Source organism: Atheta coriaria, unplaced genomic scaffold (assembly GCF_025399875.1).
Source record: "Atheta coriaria isolate IRGN ID8LTWV9N9 unplaced genomic scaffold, Caltech_Dcor_3.1 hic_scaffold_3_pilon, whole genome shotgun sequence".
Lineage (NCBI taxonomy): Eukaryota > Metazoa > Arthropoda > Insecta > Coleoptera > Staphylinidae > Dalotia > Dalotia coriaria.
The window spans coordinates 773,318-798,083 of NW_027045445.1; the positions used below are offsets into that span (position 1 = coordinate 773,318).

At 40.4% G+C, this 24,766-nt stretch overlaps 4 protein-coding genes and 1 long non-coding RNA gene across 11 annotated transcripts; 1 reads left to right on the plus strand and 4 right to left on the minus strand.

The window, feature by feature from the left end:
• Positions 1-322: 322 nt before the first annotated feature.
• Cdk12 (Cyclin-dependent kinase 12) lies at positions 323-7,009 on the minus strand. Of its 6 annotated transcripts, none has more exons than XM_065317915.1 (10): positions 6,867-7,009; positions 4,836-6,078; positions 3,780-4,771; positions 3,114-3,726; positions 2,852-3,056; positions 2,530-2,798; positions 2,294-2,473; positions 1,065-1,377; positions 860-962; positions 323-754 (listed from the first exon to the last, which is right to left on the minus strand). In XM_065317915.1, the coding sequence occupies exons 2-10, from the start codon at positions 6,026-6,028 to the stop codon at positions 627-629; spliced, it is 3,996 nt and encodes a 1,331-aa protein (XP_065173987.1). In that variant the 5' UTR covers positions 6,029-6,078; positions 6,867-7,009; the 3' UTR covers positions 323-626. The 6 variants fall into 6 exon arrangements, 5 of the variants coding, with proteins under 5 accessions (XP_065173987.1, XP_065173985.1, XP_065173988.1 ...); XM_065317913.1 differs by having other exon boundaries at positions 4,836-6,196; XM_065317916.1 differs by lacking the exon at positions 6,867-7,009 and adding an exon at positions 6,365-6,505.
• On the plus strand, positions 6,620-8,018 carry LOC135804152 (uncharacterized). Its single transcript, XR_010550985.1, has 3 exons — positions 6,620-6,755; positions 6,822-7,714; positions 7,779-8,018. It is a non-coding gene; the product is annotated as an uncharacterized lncRNA (long non-coding RNA).
• On the minus strand, positions 8,017-9,724 carry LOC135804151 (uncharacterized). Its single transcript, XM_065317925.1, has 4 exons — positions 9,519-9,724; positions 8,764-9,447; positions 8,259-8,400; positions 8,017-8,195 (listed from the first exon to the last, which is right to left on the minus strand). The coding sequence occupies exons 2-4, from the start codon at positions 8,847-8,849 to the stop codon at positions 8,085-8,087; spliced, it is 339 nt and encodes a 112-aa protein (XP_065173997.1). The 5' UTR covers positions 8,850-9,447; positions 9,519-9,724; the 3' UTR covers positions 8,017-8,084.
• Positions 9,725-11,535: 1,811 nt separating this feature from the next.
• Positions 11,536-21,716, minus strand: Grip (Glutamate receptor interacting protein). Of its 2 annotated transcripts, XM_065317918.1 has the most exons (9): positions 21,206-21,716; positions 19,539-19,685; positions 15,076-15,285; positions 14,852-15,017; positions 14,304-14,794; positions 13,865-13,993; positions 13,624-13,804; positions 12,134-13,538; positions 11,536-12,074 (listed from the first exon to the last, which is right to left on the minus strand). In XM_065317918.1, exons 1-9 carry the CDS (start codon positions 21,285-21,287, stop codon positions 11,892-11,894), a joined length of 2,994 nt encoding a protein of 997 aa, XP_065173990.1. In that variant the 5' UTR covers positions 21,288-21,716; the 3' UTR covers positions 11,536-11,891. The 2 variants fall into 2 exon arrangements, with proteins under 2 accessions (XP_065173990.1, XP_065173991.1); XM_065317919.1 differs by lacking the exons at positions 19,539-19,685; positions 21,206-21,716 and adding an exon at positions 15,636-16,666.
• On the minus strand, positions 17,537-19,482 carry LOC135789660 (uncharacterized). Its single transcript, XM_065299594.1, has 2 exons — positions 18,592-19,482; positions 17,537-18,530 (listed from the first exon to the last, which is right to left on the minus strand). The coding sequence occupies exons 1-2, from the start codon at positions 19,349-19,351 to the stop codon at positions 17,611-17,613; spliced, it is 1,680 nt and encodes a 559-aa protein (XP_065155666.1). The 5' UTR covers positions 19,352-19,482; the 3' UTR covers positions 17,537-17,610.
• Positions 21,717-24,766: the final 3,050 nt, after the last annotated feature.

Sequence of the window (24,766 nt, forward strand, 5' to 3'; positions counted from 1 at the left end):
AAAGACAACGGAAAATTAAATTCATAATAATGTATTATTTTCTACTTTAACCTTTAAAGCGCCAGTTTTCCACGTTTTTAGACACAAAAAGTGGTATATACTTGATAACACAGGGACGGAGCTTACGCCTGCGCATTTGCGTACTGTGCAGCAAAAGACCATATGAATTGCTTGTGTGTAAAGCAGGCTGCTGCCGCTCCTGTCGATTCGAAACGGCATTTATAATTTATAATATTTACCAGTAGGATACGAGCGAATTTCGAAGATTTGAAATTCAAAAACCTCAACGGAAATAGAGTGGAATTAGAAAAAATAAGTAACATCCAATAAAAGTAATTTATTCATTATTTTCCTTTATATTCATCATTCATTTATTAATTTTTAGTACAAAAAGATACAAGTTAATACTTGAAATAAACCAGATATAAATGAATGCCTAACTTCTTCATTTTCACTTAAATCCCGCCCCAACTGCAAAATTCTTGAATACTTATTTACAATAACCCTCATAATTTAGTGTCCCGTATTTCACATTTCATACAAATAATCACCATCCGATGCTTTGTAAAGTGACCGGACATCTTTTCATTAATTAAATAACTTATGCATACATTAAATACTATTTTCTACGAAGACACGAGATAAGAACGCAAGAAGTTTGCCGTGTCCACCATATTGAACTTGTTGTACAGCTCTGATAACAGCTTAATCACTTGGTCCTTTTTTAATAAGCCCGATATTTGAGTGTCATCACCTGAAACAATTAGAAAACATTGATTTAACTGATAATCTCAAATATAATGATAAATGCAATTCTGAGTTAATCTGTTAATTAGTGCAAAATAAATATGAAACGTACTATCACTAAGGACGAGGAAATACGGTTTTCCTGGGTTTGCCTTGCATATCTGCCGAAGCTCACTTTGAAGTCCATCAAGGATAACTATACTCTGGGCATCCAACTGAAACAATAACGAAAAGTAAGATATTCGATTTTACATAAGATTATACATTGAGATTGTAAAAGGAACAGTACAAAATGATTTTATACGAAGTAGTATTACTTGTTTTAAGGCGCACATCTCCAACATCTGAGGCAGTTGTACTGGAATCCTATTCAAGAAAGACTGCTCCAAACTGGCGAGCATCCTCACAAGCGCATCCTGTTTAGGTTTGTTCCCGTCGGCGTTGTCCGCTTGACGCGGCGCCGGTGGCGTAAGTGACTCTTCTGCGACGACGGGGATGCTTCCGCCCCTTGGAGCCGGAATGTTCGGCGCAATGCCCAACAACCCCGGCTTCAATTTACACGCGGCCGTCGCCAAAGCATATCGCAACACGGCCGTGTCGTACGCCTCCATTTTCAGACTTTTTGATGAACTTTGATTTGCAACAATGCCCAACATTTCCAAAAGCAGCACAACAACAAATACATCCAATACAATAGAAAAAACATTCGCTTGTTCTGAGATTTTTACAAAATGTAAATAATGATTCCCGTTTTATTTACAAGTTTTCAAAAAAAAAATTATAATAAAACATCAGTATATACACTTTTCAATTATTAATAAATCAAACAAATCGACTTTGTTAACCTACGACTGTGATACAGCGGCAAATAACTAAAACAAATGCACTATAATCAATTTGTGAACTTTGGACAATTATACCACGGGAGGGCGGGCAGCTTCAAGAAAGTTCATAATTATTTGTGACAAAATGAAAACTTAGTAGGTAAGAATGACTTGAGTGTGATCAATGTTGACAACATTCTGAATTCCAGTTTATAACTTTATAGAATAATTCAGATTATTCATAACAAATAGGAATAAGAGTAGAAGATTCATGCTACAATCATATTAAATATTCATTTCGTGTATATCATTCTTATAATGCAATTGATGATTATTTTTGTTGTTATAATATTTATACAAAATGATCAGCTTCATTCTAAAGGTCCATTCGCACTCGCGCATTGAAATAAATCAAAGGTCTAAATAAAATTAAAATTGTTTGTAGTAAGTTAGGTTATGTTAGACGCGCACTTGCACTGCGTTCGCATTCGATTGTCCCCGCATTAATGCGGCGCGCATTTTCTCACTAATTTCGTATTTAATTACATACGCGACACAATTTGTGATCACGTTAATCGATCGTCCGATAGCTTAGTACACTACACACGGATGGGTTTCATCGTCTTAAAAAAGAAACAAAAAAACGACAAATAAACAAATAAAAATAAATTGAAAAATAATAATTCCTTGTCAGCTAGTAATAAGATAAGTTGTTTACTCACCCTCCAAATTCATTATTTTCATCTAGTTTAGGGAATGACGGCTTGGGCAGGAGTGCAGGTTTGCCATGCTGATTAGGCTGCTGGTTAGCCATCGCTTCCTGATCCCGCATCTGCTTCTTCCGTTTCTTGCTCCACAATTCGTGACAATCCTGCCAAGTTGGTAATTCAGGTGCAGAAATCCTATTTAACAAAAAATACAGTTAATTTCAGTCTTATTAGAAATTGTATTAATTTACCTTTCCGGATTAATATTCTTCAACCAGTCCGATTTTAACGCATCTTCAGCGGTGATACGTTTATCGGGGTCCAGCTCAAGCATACGATCAAGTAGATCCAGGGCCGACGAAGGCATCATCATAAATTCTTCCCGCAGTCGACGCCGATGCAGTTTCTTCGGTTTTATCATGTGAAACAATGGTAGTTTTATCACGGTAGGCCACACTGCCGGCGTAGGTGTGCCACACAGTCGCGAGATTGTTTCCAGCAGCAACATTTCAGTATTTGCCTAAATAAAATATAAATTAACCCCTGTTCGGTTGACATTGTAAAGTTCCGCACCTGAAACAGCGGTTTCTTCGAGAATAATTCTCCTAGGATGCATCCGCATGACCAGACGTCAATCGAGGGTCCGTAACGCTCCTCACCCAAAAGAAGTTCCGGTGGGCGGTACCATAAAGTGATAACTTTATTCGTGTAAGGTCGCTGACGATCTTCCGCGTTGTACAAACGAGCCAACCCAAAATCTGCCAGTTTTACTTCACCCCTGCAAATATATTGAATGTAAATATCAAGAGTGAAAGTAAAATTAATGTAAACTTACTTGTTGTTCATGAGAATATTACTGCACTTAATATCGCGATGAAGAAAATTCTTCTTGTGGCAATAATTTAGCCCGTCCAAAAGCTGCCGCATAATGCACGCGTTGTTCAGTTCGTTAAAGTCGACCATACCAGACTCCAACAAGCCCATCAGATCGTGGTCCATGTATTCGAAGACAAGATAAAACGAACCTTTGTCCCTTCTAAAATCAACCGCATTTTGTTTGTCGGTGACTATCTCGCGCAGGTTGACAATATTCTTATGGTTAAGTTGGCTGATAATCTTGATCTCGCGCACAGCCGTGATGGGGAAGCCATCTTTCTCGTTTTCAAGCCTCACCTTCTTCAGCGCAACCAGAATATCAGCCTGCACGTCGCGCGCTTTGTAAACCTGACCATACGTGCCCTCGCCAATCTGGTTGATCATCTCGAACACGTCAACACAACGCTCGCCCCAGTCGGGCCGTGTAATCGCTTGTAGTGAGCGCGATCCACGCCTCTTTAAAATCTTCGGTCGTTTTAGTTTGGGCCGGGCTGCACGTCGGTCTCTACCGTCTCGAGGTGGTGTGGAACCGTCGTCATCACCACTGAGATCTTCCGCTCCCGCTGAAACCACTACAACGACGGTTAATATCAACACACAAAATAGAATAGATTAAAGTATTTACCTGGTGGCATTGGTAAATTCATAATCCCCTTTTTCGGCGGTGTTTTCTGTTTCACCGGTGGACTTGGAGTTCGACTCGGTGGCGATTCAATCACTTCCAGATCCTGATGCTTCATACCTGGCGGCAATGGCATTTTGGTAATACTCTTCGTCTTTTTAGGAGCCTTCCCCAATTCAGACAACTCCTTGGTATGTATCACCATTCTGAAAGGTTGCGGTGGTGCTGAAGGCGGCAATGGTGGAGCCTCAAAGCCGTTACCGGCCGGCGTGCCATTATTATTATTCGGCAGGGAAATATCATTGACCTTGTGTGGAGGCATCACCTCGATAAACCCGCTCTCGTCAGCAGGAATGGGAATATTGTCGATATCCATTGGCACCGTTTCTACATTATCTACCTTACTAGAATCCACCACATCGTCAAGAATCTCAACTGGTGTGGTATTCGTGGTCACCGGTGCACTAGCACTGGTGCTAGAATTGCCTGGCGTTCCAGTACTATTCGCATTTTGATTAACAGAGACATTATTTGCCTCATCCGGTTTAGATTCCAGCTTCTGTTCCAATTTTTTGAGTTCTAAAGCGCGCTTATGCTTGTCTTTTACCAACTCAGCAAAGAGGCTAGTATCAGTGATCTTGTTCTTAAGTTTTGAGGAGCTTATGGAATGCGGCGAGGGGCTACGTTTCTCAGACGCGGTGGAAGAAGGAACTACACCGCTTCGTCGAGGTGGAGTTCGCTCACGCACCCGTTCTCTAGGACTACGTGACCGGAGGCGCTTACTGGGACGAACAGGGGAACGGCTATAGGCCGGTTTGCGAGTATACACGGGGCTAACAGACCGAGAAGAACGTCCGCGCCGATGAGGAGACCGACTGAGGCGTCGCTTTACCTTTTCGCGCTCTTTCCGGTAGCGACTGCTTTGGTGTTGGTGTGGGTGTTTGTGTGAAGAGTGTGTTACATCTCTTCTTCTCCTACTGCCCGGTGAGAGTGATCTGCAAAGTAATGAACACACAATAGAACACAATTAAATCAAATAAACTGTTGCTTGTTGTTTACCTTGAATAATTCTCCGGACTAGGATTTCTATATGGCGAGTGCACAATGGGGCTATAGTGTTTGTCACGGCTTCTATCCGCCGAATCTTCACCACCTTTGGAGTTCCTTGATGAAACGCTAATTGGAGGAGTGTGCGGAGAGTCGCGACTTGGCCGATGATGGTCGTTCATAGGCGGTGTCCTGGGTCGCGCGTTTTCTTTCTTTTCCCGCTCCCTTTCTTTTTCTTTCTCCTTATCCTTCTCCTCTCTGCTGCGATGGTGCGATGATTCCTCCGGGAGCGGAGGAGACATTGGTATATCAGACTCGTTAGATACCGGCGAGCAATCCACGGCTATCTTTTCCGCAGCAGCTGTTGCTTCCGCATTAGCCTCCCAGTCCGAAAGTTGTTCTTTTTCACCTGGTGAGACTTTAGTTGTCTCTCCTTCGCCTGCTTGCGGAGATTCCGATCCGCTCTCGGAGCTCAAGCTCGTGGACCTTGATCTATGTTTGCTTTTCTTTTTCTTCTTCTTCTTCGCCTTTTTCTCCTTGTGTTTTTTCTCCTTCTTTTTCCGTTTTTTCCGCTCGAGGTCATAGTCGATTTGTGGCGGAGACAATATTACGGGTGCAAATTCAACCGGGGAAGTCGGTTCGACTGCTTGTTTCCGCCGATGGCGTAGGTCGCTGGAACGCGAGGATCGCGAAGACACTGAATGCTTGCGTTCCCTTCGCGAGGTGGGAATTGGACTGGGGGTGGCAACCAATCCACCTCCGCCACTGTGAGAGTGAATCTCAATCTGTCGCTGTCGCGATCGGTGCACGTGTTGACGCATGTAATATTCCTCATCGGCGACATTAATACTCGTGCCGCCTACGCCACCTGAGTACCGCCCCGAAGAGGAGCGATGGTGGGTGTTACGGCGCATTCCAAGTTCTTCTTCGTCACTGAAGGAGAACTCGGCCTCACTTTGTATCTCTCCCGCTTCGGGGCCGGAGAGGTCCTCGGAGCTGACGTCCGAGTATTCGACCAGTGGCTTTGCGCCACCGCTGCCTTTTGGCGGGGCGCCGTTCTCGTGATGGTGCGAGCGTCGTTTGCTACCCGACGTCGCGCCGCTCCCGGAAGAGCGTTCGCCACGTTTCTCGCGGCGTTCTCTACTCCTGCGGTCGCGCGTTCCACCACCGCCGCCGCCTCCGTGCCTGCTGCTGACTTTCTCCATGCTCAGTCAGCGCCGACCGCCAGCACATATTACGCTGCGCCGGGCGCTCACTGCAAACATACACCATTCTTACAGATTATAAGTTCCATTAAGCAGAATGGTTGAGTGGTCCAGGGGGCGCGATATAATTGTGACCAAGTTATGATTTACGTTTCGTGACTGAGTGATCTATAAAATAAAAATAAAACAAAGAATGCCTCAGTCACGAACCAAACAAAATCAAACAAACGAAGAAAAAATAAACACAACGAAACAAAGCAGTAACCAGAGATTGCAATATCTCACGGAATCAACAGCAAGTGTTATGATAGTAATGTAAAGCAGTCCGCTGTTTACCTGCATGAATTTTTGTATTCCTAACACTTCTAGAATGTTGGCGATCGGCTCGACGATATCACCCGATCACTCTTTGTGCATTCGTAATCCACATCACTATTTGGCCCAAATTCCACCCGCATCAGACCAAACACATTTAACGAGGCCTCAGACGACAAAACTTATTATCCGCGTCAACGTGATTGAAACAAACTATTTCGCGCACAGCCGCGAGAAGGAGTTGAGGTTATGTCCGAATGACTTGACACAGCGGCACACAGCGTCGTATGTCCTGACGGAGATGCGATTCCTCCATCGGCTCAACCTTACAATTCAATCCCGCCGCCCGCACTTGGAGTTCTTATTAGCAAAACAAAAACAGCCGAATACTTTGTGCCCCCGAACCCGACAGGTTAGCGAAAGTATTTTGACATTTGACACTCGTTACGCACAACTTAAATGGCGTTTTCTGGGTGAGGTCATCGGAGCCGATCGAAATAGGTGAAGAGAATTTTGCACTTACCCTTTGGCGTCGGCGTCGCAGACTGCTCCTGGAGGCGAAGTAGCACACTCACTCACACACTGCTTGACGTTACACACACCACTGCACCGGACACTGACGCGGCGCGAGTATCTTCGCTCGGTTTTGGGGCTCGGTGTCTCCGGGCTGGCTCAAATTCGCATCGCGCTCGCGTCGCGTTGCGCGTACCAAGACAATACAAGTCTGCAGCGTATTCAGAAGGCTTGCAGCGTTCGGATAGCAATTGCATAAGATTGGATGGTGCATATATTCATGGATATCGGACGATTTATTTTTTCTAGAGAGCGGACCGATCCATACGACGGGACGCCATTTTCATTCTGGCTGCGGCTCGCGCTGCAGTTACGTACGTCGTGATCGGAATGACTCGTATATCGTCGCTTGGCTTTACGCGATTGCATCGCCCCCTATAAATCTCTAATTGAACTTCATCGTTATACCTCTAAAACTATTTCTTATCTAATAAGAATTTATTATCTTCAAACAATTTCACTGCTGTAAAAGACTTTGAAAATATTAGTAAATACATATTACACATATTTACAAAGTTATAAAGAGGATAAAATTTAAATTACCAAATCAAGTTGCTTGTGTCAAAACAAAGTTTTCTACAAAACCGAAAACAAACGCAATGCAAGCAAAACCTCACAATAATTTTCAAAATTCTCCGTCACCACGCCGATTTTGTTGTCGTCTGCGTCAATAAATCAATATCAAAATTATCAGTATTTATTGCATCTGTTAGAGTTGTTAATATAGCTGTATAAGTGTTATATAATCCATATCAATTAACCATTTGTCGCTGCAATGTTGGAACCATGTCTGAAAACGTAAGATGCCATTTTAAATTATTACAAAATACAGAAAAAAAAAGTCTACAATTTATTTGTTTAGGCGACCATTCGCGCACGCTAATGAACGCCCATATCGAGTGCAGTATATTTACGACCACTACGATCGATACCACAATTTCTACAATGGCTACAACACCGATTGCCAAATGATACGACGCGTCTGCTGTAATCCCATTCAAGCTACAGGCATATGCAACTGCAAATGTTGCATATATTGTGGCGGTAATAATTAATCGATGTTGATTCATGCGATATGTGCGGAATAAACGATTGAAAACTTTGTTTACTGCGTAAAAAGTTTATTTTTTTCTATGTGGAACTTGAATTGTCGTCGCCATTTTGTGTGCTAGCAGCTCCTCCAATCGCACGCCGGATGCCAGTCTACGTTGTACGCATTGTAATAGTTATCGTATCTTGAATTACAGTGAATCCTTGCGCAGTACACTTGTTGCTGGTACTTAAATAGTAAATCATAGTAATGTAAAAATCTATCAATAGTCAAACAAACAACATAACCTACACTCATGAGATTGGGACCTCTTTGTTCGCAAAACTCGACATACTTCTTTTTTGGTGGTCTTATATCGCGGCACCACCTTTCGCAGCCCAGCGGACGTACGCAAGTGTCATTAGCGCCGCCATTTTGTCGTTCAGGCGTTGATCTAGCACCATACAAAAAATTACACAATTTTCCTTCACACTACGTCTTTATATAAGCTTTCGATTCAGTTGGTATATTAATGGCAATAGGGATTGTCAAAACGCTGTCGCGCTCGTTCCTGCCGATAGATTTCCGCGTAGATGTGCGTCTGATAATACGGCGCCTGCTCGCAGCACTTTGGTAAACCGCAGCTGCAAGTTCCACTCGGGCACGGCGGGCACGGTGTCGGCATAACCGCGTCGCGAAAGTCTGGCGGGCCACACAACCAATATCGTCCACTCAACTCGCTGACGACGTCACTTGTACTTTGTGTACTACTGCAAACACTCATTCAACATGACACATATCCACCAGTTACACTTACTCGTAATGCACAAGCTTCGTCATGGCTTCCATCACGTTCTCAAACTTATCCACCATGTGGCTGGTGCACTTGAAGATGTCCTCCATTTTCAAGATGGCGCCGATGAACGATGCGAGGTGAAGCACAGAAAATTTTACGTCATGAATCGAATGAGAGTGAATGTGATGTGAATCGAACTCACTGACAGAGGTGATAAACGTCAATTCACTTCAAATCACACATAAAACAAAATTGGTCACAGGACTTTAGCGTCGCCAATCGTGGTGGCTGTGATGGCCGCCATTTTGTTTTCACGTTTACATAAATTTCATACAGCGCGGCCGACAGCATGCCTGGGAAGGATCCATTTGGCCACCGCCGGAGTTCGGGACTGAATTTGGCATGCACGGCATGCAAGGCATGCCCCTGTCTTTGCCGGGGCAGATTGGCTGTCCCGGAAGGCACATTGATTCCGGTTGGAATCGTGTCGGAGAGTTGATCATGTTTAATGAGACGCCCCCGTTCGGTTTATAGCCGCCGGCATTGCATTGCATTGAGCTGCGGTTCAAACAGGACATGTTGGGCATGCAGGCATTTTGGGGAAGCGGCTGGGGCTGCTGCGAGACTGAGTAATCCATGGGGCAGTACATGTTTTCCATATTATTGCAGGTGCAACTACATTGAGTACACGGCCGGCATGTACATCTAAACATACACAAAAATTCAGCAATTTATACTTGTTTACCTTTTATCTCGAAATTTATCCGTTGACTTACTGTTGTTCTGGCGAATAAAGGTAACTATTCACCCCCGGGATGCACTGCTCCACTTGGCAAGAGCGTGGCGTGATGCAATGGTTTTTGCACTGACAATTCATTTTGAATTTTTTTTCGTTATCAAAAAGATTTTTTACTATTAATTTTGTGCGACTTGGCTGGCATGCGCGTCGATCTGAATCGTGTGAAATAAAGGTTATGTCTGATCAAATAAACAAAAAAACAATCAAACGTCAGTCACTTGCAGCAGTATTTATTATTTGCTATTTTTGAAATGTCAATTTCGTACGCATGCGCCTACATAAATCTTCTCGTACAACAACGCGGCCTACCCACAGGTTGACGGGGTATTCCATGCGAATTGCAGCACATGCAGCATCCTGGTATACAGGACGCACAGCGGGGTTGCTCAATGCAATGGCAACGGGCCCCAATCGGACAGCAACGCAGCATGCAAGGGCAGCGCACGGGCCCAAAAGAACCGCAGGGTTGACATGGCGCAATCGGCCTACCGCAGACGATATCTTGCGCACCCAAGCCGCTGAAAACGTCAAAAAACAAAACAACGATTACAATTAAGTTAAGATGGCGGCTACTGTGCTACTGTTTCAAATTAGGGTTAGTTTTGTTACGTTTCTTTCGTGTCAGCGCATGAACGGATGGCCGCGTCTAGTTTGGTGTCTCTTAGAATGTTGCAAATTTCGCTACTGCTGGTGGTGGCGGCCATGTTGTAACTGCAAGTAGCGTTTCACACTAGCGAATTTTTTAAAGGGTCGAGATGGTTCTCGCCAGTACGGTTCTAAAATAAGTAATGATTTAAATAATATATTTGACATTTGGATGTAATCTAACAAAAACAAAAACGTAATGCACAGGTGAGTAGATCTCAAAAAGTGACTTTTGTATTTTCTTTAAGTAAATCTTAAGCACATGGTACGGCAATATAAGGCGGTTTGAGGGGTTTGTTTGTTGTTTCCTATAAGCATGATGGCAGGATGTTAAGAAAAAAAAGTCGCAATTTTTGCGTGTCGATGCCTCGTCTGACGTTGAAAGATGGTGGGGTTATTTTCCTCGCAGGCGACTGCACTCGTTTAGCAAAAGCAGCACGGCTTCTTGCACCCGGTGAAACAACAAGGTCCGCAGCCCCGCTTTGGGGAGCAGCATGGAGTACAAGGAGTGCAAGGTCCACAGGGGCTGCAAGGGCCGCAAGGTCCACACGATCCGCAAGGTGATGCTACACACGGGTTATAGTCACAGGGCCCGCAAGTCCCGCAGCCGCCAATGCAACAACGCGGGCCGCATCCGCAAGGCCCGCATGGACTGCAACATGGGAATTTACAAGGTCCACATGGCCCGCATGGTCCGCAAGGTCCACAAGGTCCGCATGGTCCACATGGCCCACATGGGCCACATGACCCGCATGGTGCGCATGCCCCGCATGGACCACATGGCGAACAACAGCCACCACCTGAACAGCAGGGTCCAGTAGGACAGCATGGCCCGCAGGTTGGCGGACAGTTATGAGGATTGCAGCTTCCACACGGAAGACATGCTCCACCAGATGAGCAGGGCGAGCAAGGACCGCATGGCGGGCATGGGCTGCACTGCGGGCAGGTGGGTGCGGCGGGACTACTCGGTCCACTGCAAGGATACGGACTGGGAGGTCCGCATGGCGGACATGGTCCACATCCATTACATGGCGCGCATGCGCCGCATGGTAAACAACCTCCGCATGGCCCACCGCAGCACGGGAAGCACGGAGAGCCGCAGGGCCCACAACACACGCATTGGAGTGTCTCTCGTATGTCTTGAGACCTGCACGACGAAACAAGCAGCAATTACGCGTAAGCATTTTGCGTTTTGATTAGTGCACTTACTTCTTTTTGGTCAGGTCGAATGCCTTCAGGGCTTTGTCCAGGAGCGTATCTCCCAGGAGGGACAGTGCCATTATCGTCATGAGCTTAGAGATACCTTAAAGAAAATAACAAAATTTCGTTTTTAAATTTATATGAAAGAGTTTCGCTATGAATTTTGAATTTATTGTCGAATTCCGTTTGCCGAAAAATTTCTCCTACGTCATACTTGACGTGTCATGGCTTTCTACTGTTTGTTATTTCGTCTAAGGTACTGCGACCTGACGCCCTGGACACTGGTCCCGCAAGTGAAATAAAAAGGTTGTGGCGAGAGCACCGCACGTCGATGCACTGCCATCGAAACAAGTGTTGTTGAAACTCATTGCATACGTCAAGACGTCTCCATTAGCGATATTAATAATAATATAATAAAATAGAGTACAGCTTGGAAAAAAAAAAAAACTGATGTATTCGTGTATAATATAATGATTGGGCAGTGATGCATTTTTGGACGGTTGCTTTAGAGCGTTTTGATGATGGTGTTGTTGCTCGCCGAGAACGATTTCCGACTAAGGGCGTCCACACCAGGGTGCATAATCATAAAAGGGTTTCTCGCAATCACGAGGTCGATTCGATCACCCGCCGAGGCGATCAATGGCACCGTCAGGCAACAATCAAAATCTTGTGTTTTGGTGTCATTAACCTAGAAATAGAAATCACATTCGTTTATTTGTTTTTAAAACATTTTATATCAAAACATACTTGGATAATTCTATCGTATGGCCTTAGCATTCCCACGATATCGGCAGGACCACCTTTTCGAATTCTATTAATGTACACGCCTTTCTCATAGAGTCCATCGCTGACACTAAACCCATAGTCATCATAAACTGAATCTTTATAAAGCGTTACATGGTATATTTCGTTGTCCATGGTGTTCTCATTCGGAAAACTCTCGATAAAATTACTTCTAGATTGTCCATACTGGCTGTATTGGTCATATTTTAACCCTAAGTTGAAATTCGGCAGTGGTAGTGGACTGGGACAAAATATATCTTCTGCATCAGAATAAAACTGCAATTGGGAATCATGTTTCCTCGTCAGGTTTAAGTTCAAATGTCCGAGGTCACCATAACCTATACTTCCTACAGATTCTCTCATTGGTTGACATTGAGTTATCTCTTGACGTTCTGGATATCCTGATAATGAAGGTTCTTGATATGATAATGGTTCACTGAGGACGCTCTCGAAATCTTTGGGCATCTGTGGATCAAAAATGGATTCTGCGCTTTCCGGTGGGTTGCTATCCCAGGAATGAACTGCGCTATCAATGCTGGTCAATCCTGGACTGGAATAGTTACATCTTGCTTCTTCTGGTGACGCTGGTTTCAGATTACGTGCAATTTTTAGTTGTACACGATCACCTGAAGTCTGCAGGAGTCTGATTGCTTCTGATAAAGGTTTCTGTTCCAATGGTTCACCATTGATGGCAATCAAACGGTCACCTACATGAAGCGCACCGGTTTTTTCCGCAAGACCGCCTTCAGTTAGCTTAGAAAGTACGATAGCTTCTAGGCAGTCTTCACTACCAGCAATGGTAATACCCAAAGGACCACCATGTCTTAATAATTCAACAGTGTAAACTACACTGTCGTGGAAAACATTAGCTCTTTCAGTTTTTTCTACTTTCAGGGTGACTATTTCATTGGATGAGCTTTGTAAAATGTCAAAAGCCGTTTCAACAGTGAGATGATCCAATGGACGATTATCAATCGCAAGAAGACGATCACCAGCATGCAGGGTACCCGTACGATGAGCAACTGAACCTCTACGAATCTCAGAAACAGTAAACGGATCTTCCGGATGTGATTTGCTTGCTGTTATGGTAATACCAAGACCAGCACCACGACGTGCTAACTTTACAGTGAAGATACCACTTGATGGTACAATTGTATCCGCAACATCAAATTCAATCTGAAGAGTGATTTTTCCACCGGTTCCAGAGTGGGTGGTATGGCTTGTACTGCTACCACTACTAATGCTGCTAGCGTTGCAACTTAAAGCTGGCTCGCAGCCCATTTCCAAGATGGCGTTCACCTCTTGCAGTGTGAGATTCGAGCGATGATTTACGGAGACGATACGGTCGCCGTTCTGAAGGCATCCGCACCTGCACAGAGTTTATTTTACTTCAGAAATGATTTATGCGAAGGTGTTTCGCAATGTGTCGCTTAAAACCTAAAATATATATTTACCTAAATGCCGGACTGTCGTTGGCAATGCGTGAGACGACAATGTCGGCCGGATGTGTCTCGTCGTGTTCAGTGACTGCCACGCTCAGCCCATAACCCTTGCCTCTTTCCGCAATCAACGTCACGCTTAAAGTCTCTGAATGACACACGCCCAGACTCGTGGTATACCCACAATATGTACTTGCTAAAAACACAATTTACAACATGACCTCACTTTTTAAGAAACATAACCAAACTTAAATACCTGAATCATCAACACTTTTCGATATGGAACTATGTCGATTGTTTCTATTGTTACGTGGAGCACGAGACCTTTTGGAGTTTAGAGTACTAAAACCACTTCCGCTTACAGTAGGACTGTTCCCGTATGGACCTACAATGTAACAGCATATGTAACATCATTCTTCATTTTGACTCGTGTTTTCATAGCAATTAGTTGGTGTTGGTAGTATGGTGCGTGGAAATCAAAAAATTTGAAAAAAATAAAAAGTTTTGCAAGGCGTTCCAAATCGTTTTTGGCCCTTCGCCAACATTCAAGCAAAATTACCACAACTGCAGTCTATGACGCCTGCCAAGACTCTACCTCTGGTAATACCTTAGTAATTGGAGCGTGGCAAGTGTATTAATCAAAGAATCCATTTCCACATTTCTGGATAATCTCAAAAATCAACGTTTTTACTAACCTAGACCATATCCTCTTGCAAAACTTCTTTGGAGTGCATGTAATGGCATGATTTGTATCTTGGTAGCTGTTTTTAGTAAACAAGTAGCATCTTGCAGGTCCCCTCGCCATTCATCTAAACAAACATCATCGATAGCAAGTAGTTGGTCCCCGACTCCCAAAGCTCCACATCTATCTGCAGTACTAGCTGGAATGATGTGTTCGATGTATACACCGGCAGCGGTAATCTCATCACTATTCGCAAAGTCACAGGAGCAGTTACTTAGCAGGAGACCCAGATCTTCATTGGGGTTTCTATCAATTTCAACCAGTAATGGCCCGGTTGCGTATTTTACAGACTCCATGATACTGACATCATATTCTATGGTTAAAGTAGATACTGGGAGGATACTACTCTCTTTTAGGATCTTCTGGGCTTCCATTAGGGTTTTATTGGTTAGGTTATAGTTGTCCACTTTTAGAAGACGGTCCCCAACTCGAATCAAACCAGTTCTACATAAATACATTTAAGGCTATGTTCATTTGATATTTTGAGGTTAGGTAACGTACGAATATGCAGGGCCATTAGGTCGTACTTGGGTTATGACCAAAGGTCTACTCAAATGGGGATGATCAGGAACAAAACCCCCTCGGAGAGTGATACCCAAGGAACCATCAATGCGTTCCACTTGAACTTCTGTGACTTTTGAAGAGACACATAACGAGCTCTGTGATGCTGTAATTGTTTATATTTTACTATCTGCCATTTTGTCATTTATAAAATCGAATTTTACCATAGCTGGGTAGACAATACTCAATCTCAAGCAAAGCATTGCCATCAACATGCTCTAATAGATTAGTCACTTCGTCAGGGCGCATGCGCGAAGTACTTATTCCATTAACACTGTGGATGCGATCACCAGGAGCCAGCTGATCACTGGCAAGTGCCACGGAACCAGGTCGAAGCGAAGCAATGCTCGGACACGTTTCCGATTCCGAGTTTCCTATAAATAAACAAAAAATAAAATAGAATCAAAATGGCGTCTTCGATCGAAATTCGTTTTGCTAGGCTAATTGCAGCTGCCCGCTAAAAGTGAGTTATCGCCATCTACACAGAATCAGAAGATCAAAGTCGCATTAAAACATTCGAGACGCAAAGTGCACGACGTTAAAAGTTAAATTTAAATTTAAACATCATACGCACACGTAGAACAAAACGAAAGTGCTGGCATTGTTTTGCAAACATTTTAAAAATTACTACACACTTCATTGCATAGTGGCCAAAACAATATTCCTATTTTTATTTTTTAAGGTTAGCTTTTTTTTAAATTTAATATTAATAGTAATATAATACGTTTTTTAGTTGATTGATGCCGTTTGTTTTTCGGTGACTCTGTGGGTGTCTTTGGCAATCGGTTGTCATACTGTGCTCCGCCCTCTTCCTTCCTGCGCAGGTGCGGTAGCTTAAACGAACCAAACATGGCGCCGTTTCCGATCACGCCCCGCTGCCACACCGTTCGTTATCCACTCGCGTCATTGTGTTGCCGCTTTAAGAATGTTTCTATTTTCAAGCACATCGGAAGCGCGTCTTTCCGTCGTCTGCGCCGGCGACAGACAGTTAAACCACCAGTATTCCTCGTAGTTTATCTTTTCACGAAACGTTTATTTTTACGCGCACTCACACGCGCGTCTTAGTCTATCACCCGCTTCATTATAGATCAATAAATATAAAATCGGTGCGTCGACCAAATAGAGAATACTCAACAACTCGAAATAGTGCGTCTATTTCCGCTAGACGTTATGAACTCACAACTGTAGTAACTAAATTAAAACCTAGAAAAACCTGAATTTATTGTGGTTACAAACTTTTCAAATTAGTTTCGCGGTTTCATCACTTCGAAATTTTAATTTGGACGATATTTTATTACTCGTTGACGTGTTGATTGTTTAATTTCGAAAGAAACCAAACAAAACAACTCTATAAATATACTTAAGTCATTTCATAACCTCACTTAAACATTTAAAAGGGTATTTTACGTTGTGATAAGTACAATTTTCCGCTTTATAAAACAATTTCACGCCAATTAGCGTAAAATTCAAACCGCGATAAAATCAACAAGATATTTATAGACTGTCACATTGACTTAAGTCACTCAAGTCAGGTTACACCTTCCGCCCACATTGCCGCACACTGCACGCACTAAACCCCAAAGTACCATATTAGTTCCCGGCTATTTCTCACTTCTTTGTTGATGCGTTGTGTCGTTTTTTTTTTTGTTCAGTGCGTAATAATATTTTCCGGCGCGTATGAAACTTTACTCGCGGTTGCTTTCAAGTCGCACACGCACGTCGCGACAGTATCGGCGGGACTCGACTAGTAACAGCATCGAAGCGCCGCGACGCAGCCGCCGAGTGGGTTTATTTTCGGACGCGGCGGCGTCGCGACACTCCACACGCACGTCCGACTTAAGTACACGCTCACGTATCCATACAGACATCATAAACTTTATTAGGGTTATAAATTTTTTACTATGGCGCCATCTATCGCAAAGACAAGTGTTGCCATCTGGTGACTAGTGTTGAAAATTTCACTAGCCACACTAATCTTCACCATTTTTAAAAATTTTACAAAATTTTAACTAAAAATGAGTAGGAGATGAAAATATTTAAAATATTTCAGTGTCTGCTTTATTTTGTTTAGAAAAACTGCTCTTGAGAGAAGCCAGACTCTTTACGTTACTAATCCTTTGATAGTTTACGTGCTGCAACACGCGCGAAACAAGACCAACCAGAGACGTTGAAAATTATCGTTCAAAACACACTAATTGACATCCAGGCCAGCCCAATAGGCACGCCAACGCGTTTAATTTTAGACAACCGTAAATTGTCGCCGTAATCAAGTAAATACATCGATAACTCATCTTGAATTAACTCTAAACCAAGAATTTCCACCATTCTAGTAGAAATCTACAATTTAAGGTTATAATTCGTTGTGAAATATGACAGCTGTCAATTTAGACATGACAACAACACTAATAATAAATATTTGTACCTTGTACATAACCAAATTTATGTTTTGTTTTTCATCTGCCAGAAACTAGAAAACGATTAATTCCAACGCGTCTCGCTGTCTGGAAAACTGCAGGCTAAATTTAAACGGCGAAGACTAGCCGTGAGATTAATAATTATTATCAAGCGCGGCTGTGCTGCGAGTAAATCACTTAAGCCCGGTGCTAAAATAATTAAGTCTGCGCATTGCACGCACAACATACAATTTACTCAAATAGTTATTATACAAGCATTGTTATTATCAATGTTTTTATTTTCAGTCAATTTTCTTCGTTTTCATTCACTTCGTCTAGTTGCTGTTTGTGTAAGTTAAACGAATTTGGTTCGGATTTTTTAACCATGTGCCTTACTTCATAACTTGTGGCCGCCATCTTGGCTTGGACCAGCGATGCTTCAAGGCTATTCAATTTACATTGCATAATATGCGCCCTATTTAATAACCCCGCGTTACATTTAATGCAAGGTAGATTTGTATTCGCTATCGGCGAGAAGGATGATGAATTTTGATTCAAATCAAGACTGCAATTTGTACAATTATTCTTGCAATTTGATGAACACATATCTAGACTACGATGTGAAAGAGGGTGTTTAAAAGCGTACAGAGGTATACTATCCCTGGGTTTAACTTTTGGCATCTGAAATTCCTTTTTGGGTACTTTTTTTTTTCTTTGTTTTCTTTGGTATCTTTGTTTGTTTGTTTTCTTTTTTCTTGACTTTCTTAGGTTTAGCAACCTTTTTGACTTTCTTCTTCTTTTTGGTAATAATTTGAACAAGTTTCTTTTTAATTTTCTTGTTTTTTTCTTAGCCAGAGGCTTTTTCTTTGGTTTATCATTGGAATTATCCAAATTCCACTTTGGTTTATCTTTCTCAGTTTGAATAACTTCACTTTTTATATTCGTACAGGGACATGGCGGGTGCATTCTGGGTTGCATACATTTACCACAAATAAACGGGCAGGACTCTTCTTCACTGTCCAAAGCACGCAGTGTATATGGTATTGCAGATGCGCCAGAAGAATCACAACAACACTCGTCTTTCTGTTGAGTCTGCGCTTGTTTCGATAACATTAACTTACTACAACTGAACTTATTCTTTGCTTGACACTCACTACAAGGTGATGATCTTGTACAAAGTAACTCAGCTAAATCATTCATCGTCGCTCTACAGTATCTACACATTCCTATATAATATAAAACTTTGTTTAATCAAACAATTTTACTTATATTTCAGGTTATACTTACGATCTTCACCAATCATACGTTTAAGATCACACCGTGTGATTGGCATAGTTCTTTGCAACATAATATTCTCACAAATCAAAAATTCAGTTGAGTTTATCATGCGAATATCATTAGATAAAACTTCTGCATTGATTTCCGGTGTGCAACATTGTTGAAAACTCTCTGATACATTATTTCCGATGTTACCTGATGTAGGGTAGTTCATGCAAGGATAGCACGTTAAAACAATTTCACTTTTGCTTTTTCTGTACCCAATTCCTTGTACTGAACAATTCGGATATGATCTAGTGCTGTGTAATTCTACAGAAGTCGTGCATGAATCATCTACACCAAAAATATCATAACTGTTTCTGTTTCTATCAATACCCTGTGTTAATAATTCGTTTACTTCTTGTAATTTCATCGCGGCTGTTGAAAAGTTTGACCATTTTGTATTGGCACTACTGGTGTTTCCAATGGACACACCTAACCTCTTTTGAAGGTAGTCTACGTTCTTTTGAATATCGGTCCGATATGCTTTTATCTGTCTGCGTATTTTACTAAATGACTCACTTGGTGGATTATTTCTTACATTTTCTTCTAGATATTTACTAACGCTGTTTTTACTTCGGATGTTGGCGAGGTTACTGCGCAAGCGTTGAGCTACATAAGCACATTTTTTGCTGTTTGATGAATGGTGTGATTTTTGATGAGATTGTGAGCTAACATCTTCGCCCATGGCTGCGTAGGTCCTTTGTTTGGACACATTTATATAATTCATGGAAATACACGTGAATTTTGAAAGGGTTGAAAGCTAGAAGCAGCAGTAATCCTTCTCCATTCAACCAAAATACATTTTTTAGAAATAATTTGCCAGATCGATGTCACAAACATAAATTGTCACAAAAATATGAAAACGTCTTGTGTAAGTGACAACTAGCGCCATCTGTTTTAAAGTTGAGACTTACCAAAGGATGCTGGTGTTAAAACGATGCCTAAACTTTCGCCGGATCGTTTTCTCAGTTGAACAGTTGCTAGATGTTGGGTGGAATCCGATGTCGAGGTGGAATTACGTCCAGAGTCATCGGAAAATGTGGGAGAGCCAGATTTAAACTCTAAAAAGAATGTAAAACATTAAATACATAATTAAAACAAAGCTTTTTTCATTATTTATGTTGTGATATTTTTGTAAATATACATTCTGCCTTTTATCTTTTTTATTTTCTAAAAAATTTAATTATATTTATACTGATTACTTTACCAGAAGTCAAAACAATTTTTTCAAGTAAAATTTATTACTCTATTTAATTTTATAGGTATGTAAAGGGATGAATATGATGATAAACACATCTGACTTATATCAAAAACTACGAGTAGCTTTTGCCCCTGACTTCGTTCCGGTAGTGTTTAATAAGAATGTAATTCGTTTTTACTCTCTTGTTCTAGACATACTCGTAGTATGTGTCAATTCAAGCAATAAGATTCGCAATTTTATTTTAAAGAAATTAATTATATTAGGAATTGCTAATAATGCACTTCAACGCGCCAGTTCGGATTCAACAACTCGTATTTAACTATTACAATGATTGAATCTCAATGCTAATTTTTATCCTATAGAAAAGGGCTGTCCCTTTAGGGTTTTCCTGGCAATTATTCGAATTTTGTTCGCCGTAAAAACCTTCCTTGGACTTTAACAAACATTTAAAAAAAAGAATTGGCAAATTGGTCTAGGCGTTGTTGAGTTATGCGCTACCAACAGATTTTGCGATTTATTTTTATTATTATAGATACATTTTTTCTATTAAAATTTAAATATTTGCTCTCTTTACCTTTTTTCGCAATCAAGTTTCAGGTTTCCACTTAGTTTCCCGGTTGCATTTAATGTAAACATTGTGAAAATTGTGAAATGCAAAGTAATAATAAAAAAAAAATTAAAAGCAAGTTAAAAGCCACGCGAAACCAAGGATATCGGTTAACATGCGAAAGTATTGTAAACGATTGGAAATGTGTTCGCCTGTGGTTTACCACCCGAAAACACTCACAACCTCACTAAAAAGCTACCGGTGGTGATAAAATAAATATAACGAAAGTGAAACGCCATTTTACGGCTTTTAACGGCGTCAATTTTGCATTAAACATCGTTAAATCGATGTAAAACCGGATGAAAGCACACATAACGTGCTAATGTGCTAAGAATAAAAGCTCATAAAGCAAGAAAAACAATCATTAGCTTTCAAGTCTTTAATATCACGAACACAATCGATTTTTACACCATTTTAAAACACTTTGATGAAAATGTAAAAACAGAATCTTAAAAAATAAATAAATAAAGTGTGTAACACTATTTACCTGATTATTTTTCTACAACTTAGACGAAAAGTAAAATTTCATTAAAAAATAACTTTTTTAATATTGTGCGTCATATTTTCCTTTGAAATCGCCGAAAATTACAACTACGAACGCGAGCGGAGATAAAGAAGATGACGGAAACGGAAATTAAGCGTGAAGTTACAAACGTCTGTATAAAGTTCTTCAATTTCAACTTTAATGTTTTCTATTAAATGCAAACGATGCATTTATTTCATCACTTTTCATCATTTCCCGTCCGGTATTATTTTGTGATATTTTCACTCACCGTACATTTCCAATTGGCTGTTTTTATTCACATGACTCGAATAAACATGGCTCGTGCGAGCCAAGACCTTCCACAACTTCATTTCGCTCTTCACGTTGAACTTTTCACACTTTCAGCGCCTCTTCAAAATGATGCTGCACTTTGAACACTTGCAACACTTGTAGATATCATGAAATACTAAACACTGCGATCTTTTGCACTTCAACTCGAGCGTTTGTTGCGCTTGCAACACTTGATAGTAATTACACTAACGACTTTTAATTAAGACTGCCGCAGCGCGACTGTCGCGCAGCGAAATTATTAATTAAACGCGACTTTTAAAAGGCGATTCACACTAAAAGCACTACGACATAACACAGCATGATGCCAATGGAAAGTGCGATAATATTAACGTTGATTAAAAACTTTACGTACATTTTTTAAAATTGAATTTAAAAAACTCTTGCGATGTGTTCGCGATGAAGCAACCATGAATACTGACGAGGCGAACGCCTGAAAAACGTTTGTTTCGTTCGTTGCGCGCTTTGCACTGAAACTGAAATTTTCTTGTCTCGACACGCCGGTGCATGAAGCGCAAAGCAACGCAATGCAGCGCGAAGAACAAGAGCAAGCCCAAGATGCTCAGCGGCTTCCAATTTGAAACACATGCACGCACACAAGGAAAAAAATACAGACTAAGCTGCTAGCACATGCGCAAAGAGGACAAAAACTTTGTCGTTTGCAGCGTAGTTCAAAAAGTTCAAAACCAGACGAAAATAGATCGGAAAAGTAAATTGAAACGCATCAAACTGTGATAGTTTTTTTATGGGACTTAAAAAGTTCTTAATTTAGTCAAGGGTGGTATGACGAGAAGGGTGGTCGTGCGAAGAAAAAGTGAAGAGATGACTTAAGTCTTAAGTGGTTTGAGTTAAATCGATGCACGTGACACTTTGTCAAGATGCCAGACGAGCTGATTATTAATTATCACAACCATTATGCGTGAAATGGTTTTTTTCTTCAAATTTTCATCGCGCCATCTATCACAAAGCTAGTAAAACTCAATATTTGTGTTATAGGTTATGTATATTTATAAATAATACAAAAATGGAAGAAATTTAAGCAAATTTACAAATATTATTTTAGTAGATTTACGTAAAATGGATGAAATAGTTTTTTCTTCATATTTTCAACGCGTCATCTATCGGAAAGCTGATAAAACTAAATAATTATGTTATAGCTTATGTGGATCTATAATAAAAAAATAAATCGCAAAATCTGTTGGTAAGCGCATAATTCAACAACGCCTAGATCAATTTGGTCAATTATTTTTTTTAAATGTTCGTTGAAGTCCAAGGATGGTTTTTACGGCGAGAAAAAATCGAATAATCGCCGGGAAAACCCTAAAGACAGCCCTTTTAGGTTTAAAACAAGAGAGTAAAAACGAATTACATTTTTATTAAATACTACTACAATTTGAGTCAATTTCCGGAATGGGAATGAAATCGTCTTTTATTACTTTCATTGTTGAATGCGTAATCCATTGTATAGTTTATTATGCAGTTTGTGAAGATGCCCTCATGTCAACTCAACATATAAAATGTAAATCCAGAAGAAATCTCACATAACTGTTAATAAATAAATATTTTTAAATCGTCTTTTCATAATATTTTCATCGCGCCATCTATTGGAAAGCTAATAAAACTCAATATTTATGTTATAGGTTATGTAGATTTATAAATAAAACTAAAAATGGCTGAAAATCACGTAAATTTATGAATATAATTTTAGTCGTCTTGAGTTTATCGCTTCATGGCTAATAAATCACAAGTCGTAAACTGCTTAAACGTCATCCGCACTCATTCACACACGACAAACATAGTCGCATTTTTTTATTTTGTCTGAAACTGATTACAACGTACTTTCGTACTCAAATCGTTCCAATACCAATAAAAGCTAGTAATAATAATCATACGCACATAAATGCATACAAATACAAGCATACGTCAACAGTCTGTGTTTATTGCCTGTCATCAACGTTTATTTTATAGGATTTTAAGGACTGAAAGTGAATGTTTATTTTATAGGATTTTAAGGTTTTGTTGAAACTGGACATGTTAAACTGTAAATCCAAAAAAGTAATTTTAATCAATAAATATTTATATTTATAAAAATAACATGATTAATGTAAAATTACAATCACAACGCGTTTTAAAATTGATTCTCGATTTGTTTTAATTTTACATTATCTTAATCTGTTTGTTTACAACGCCGCAAGCAGCTGAACAAATGAATAGTGAGTCGATGAGATCTTAATGTCGCACGGACAATTAATTTACTTCTAGATCCAGAGTGAATGTCGAACGAATAGTACTTAAGAAGATTGTGTTTTTGGTTCTAGTTTTGTCTTTCCTGTGTTGCGTGGTATGGCGGTATCTAATCTAATTTTATCAACGCATTAGATTCGGGATGTGAGGGAATAAATTAGACACTTAGTTAGGCGGAGGCGAGACGTGTGGTGGTCACGGTGCGCCTACGACGATTGAAGAAGGGAAAATGAAAACATTCGAATGCTTAGATGTGTCAACACGGAGGAACATGCGTTTGTCGTTGCACCGCAAACGATCTATACAAAAATTACAAATTGTTACATATATAAAATTAAATTAAACTGGTTAGAGTTAGGTTATATGATAACCAGTATAAACAGCGCCATCTGTTCATGCAAAATATAAGAAATTTATTACTTTCTTTGGTGAATACGTAATCCATGTTATTTTTTATAAATATAAAAATATTTATTGATTAAAATTACAACGTGATTTTTTGGATTTACAGGTTTTTTTGTTGAGTTTAACATGTTTCGCCCAGAGGGCATCTTCATAAACTTATGAAGAGTATTTTTATATTTATACAAAATATAAGAAAACATAACCTTTAACTGGTTAATCAGTAAAATTTCTTTCTTTTTGTTATCTTCTTTATGTTCGCGTTTGTTATTCAATTTGCAGCGATTTCGTAGTAAAATATAAAAATGTATCGCAAAATATGTTTGTAAGCGCATATCTCAACAACGCCTGCGCCAATTTGGCCAATTCTTTTTTAATGTTTGGAAAAGTCCAAGGATGGCTTTTACAGCGAGACAAATTCGAATAATTGCCGAGAAAACCCTAAAGACAGCCCTTTTCAATAAGATAAAAGTTGGCATTGAGATTCAATCATAGTTATATTTAAATAGTTGAATCCGAGATGGAGCTGAAGTGCATTATTAGCAATTCCTTATATAATTAATTTCTTTAATATAAAATTGCAAATCTTATTGATAGAATTAACACATACTATGTCTAGAAGAAGAAAGTAAAAACGAATTACATTTATTATTAAACACTACCATGACAAAGTCGCGGGCAAAAGCTAGTATTTTAATAAATTTTCAATTCTCTATTTAAATAGTTTAAAAGTAATAAAGAATAAATACGTAAAACATTTTCTTTTCTTTATTTCTCTACTTTATGCATGTTTCTAAATTCAAAATGATGCGTTATGAGTAAGTTATGCATTTGACTCGCACACTCTTTCAGCTCT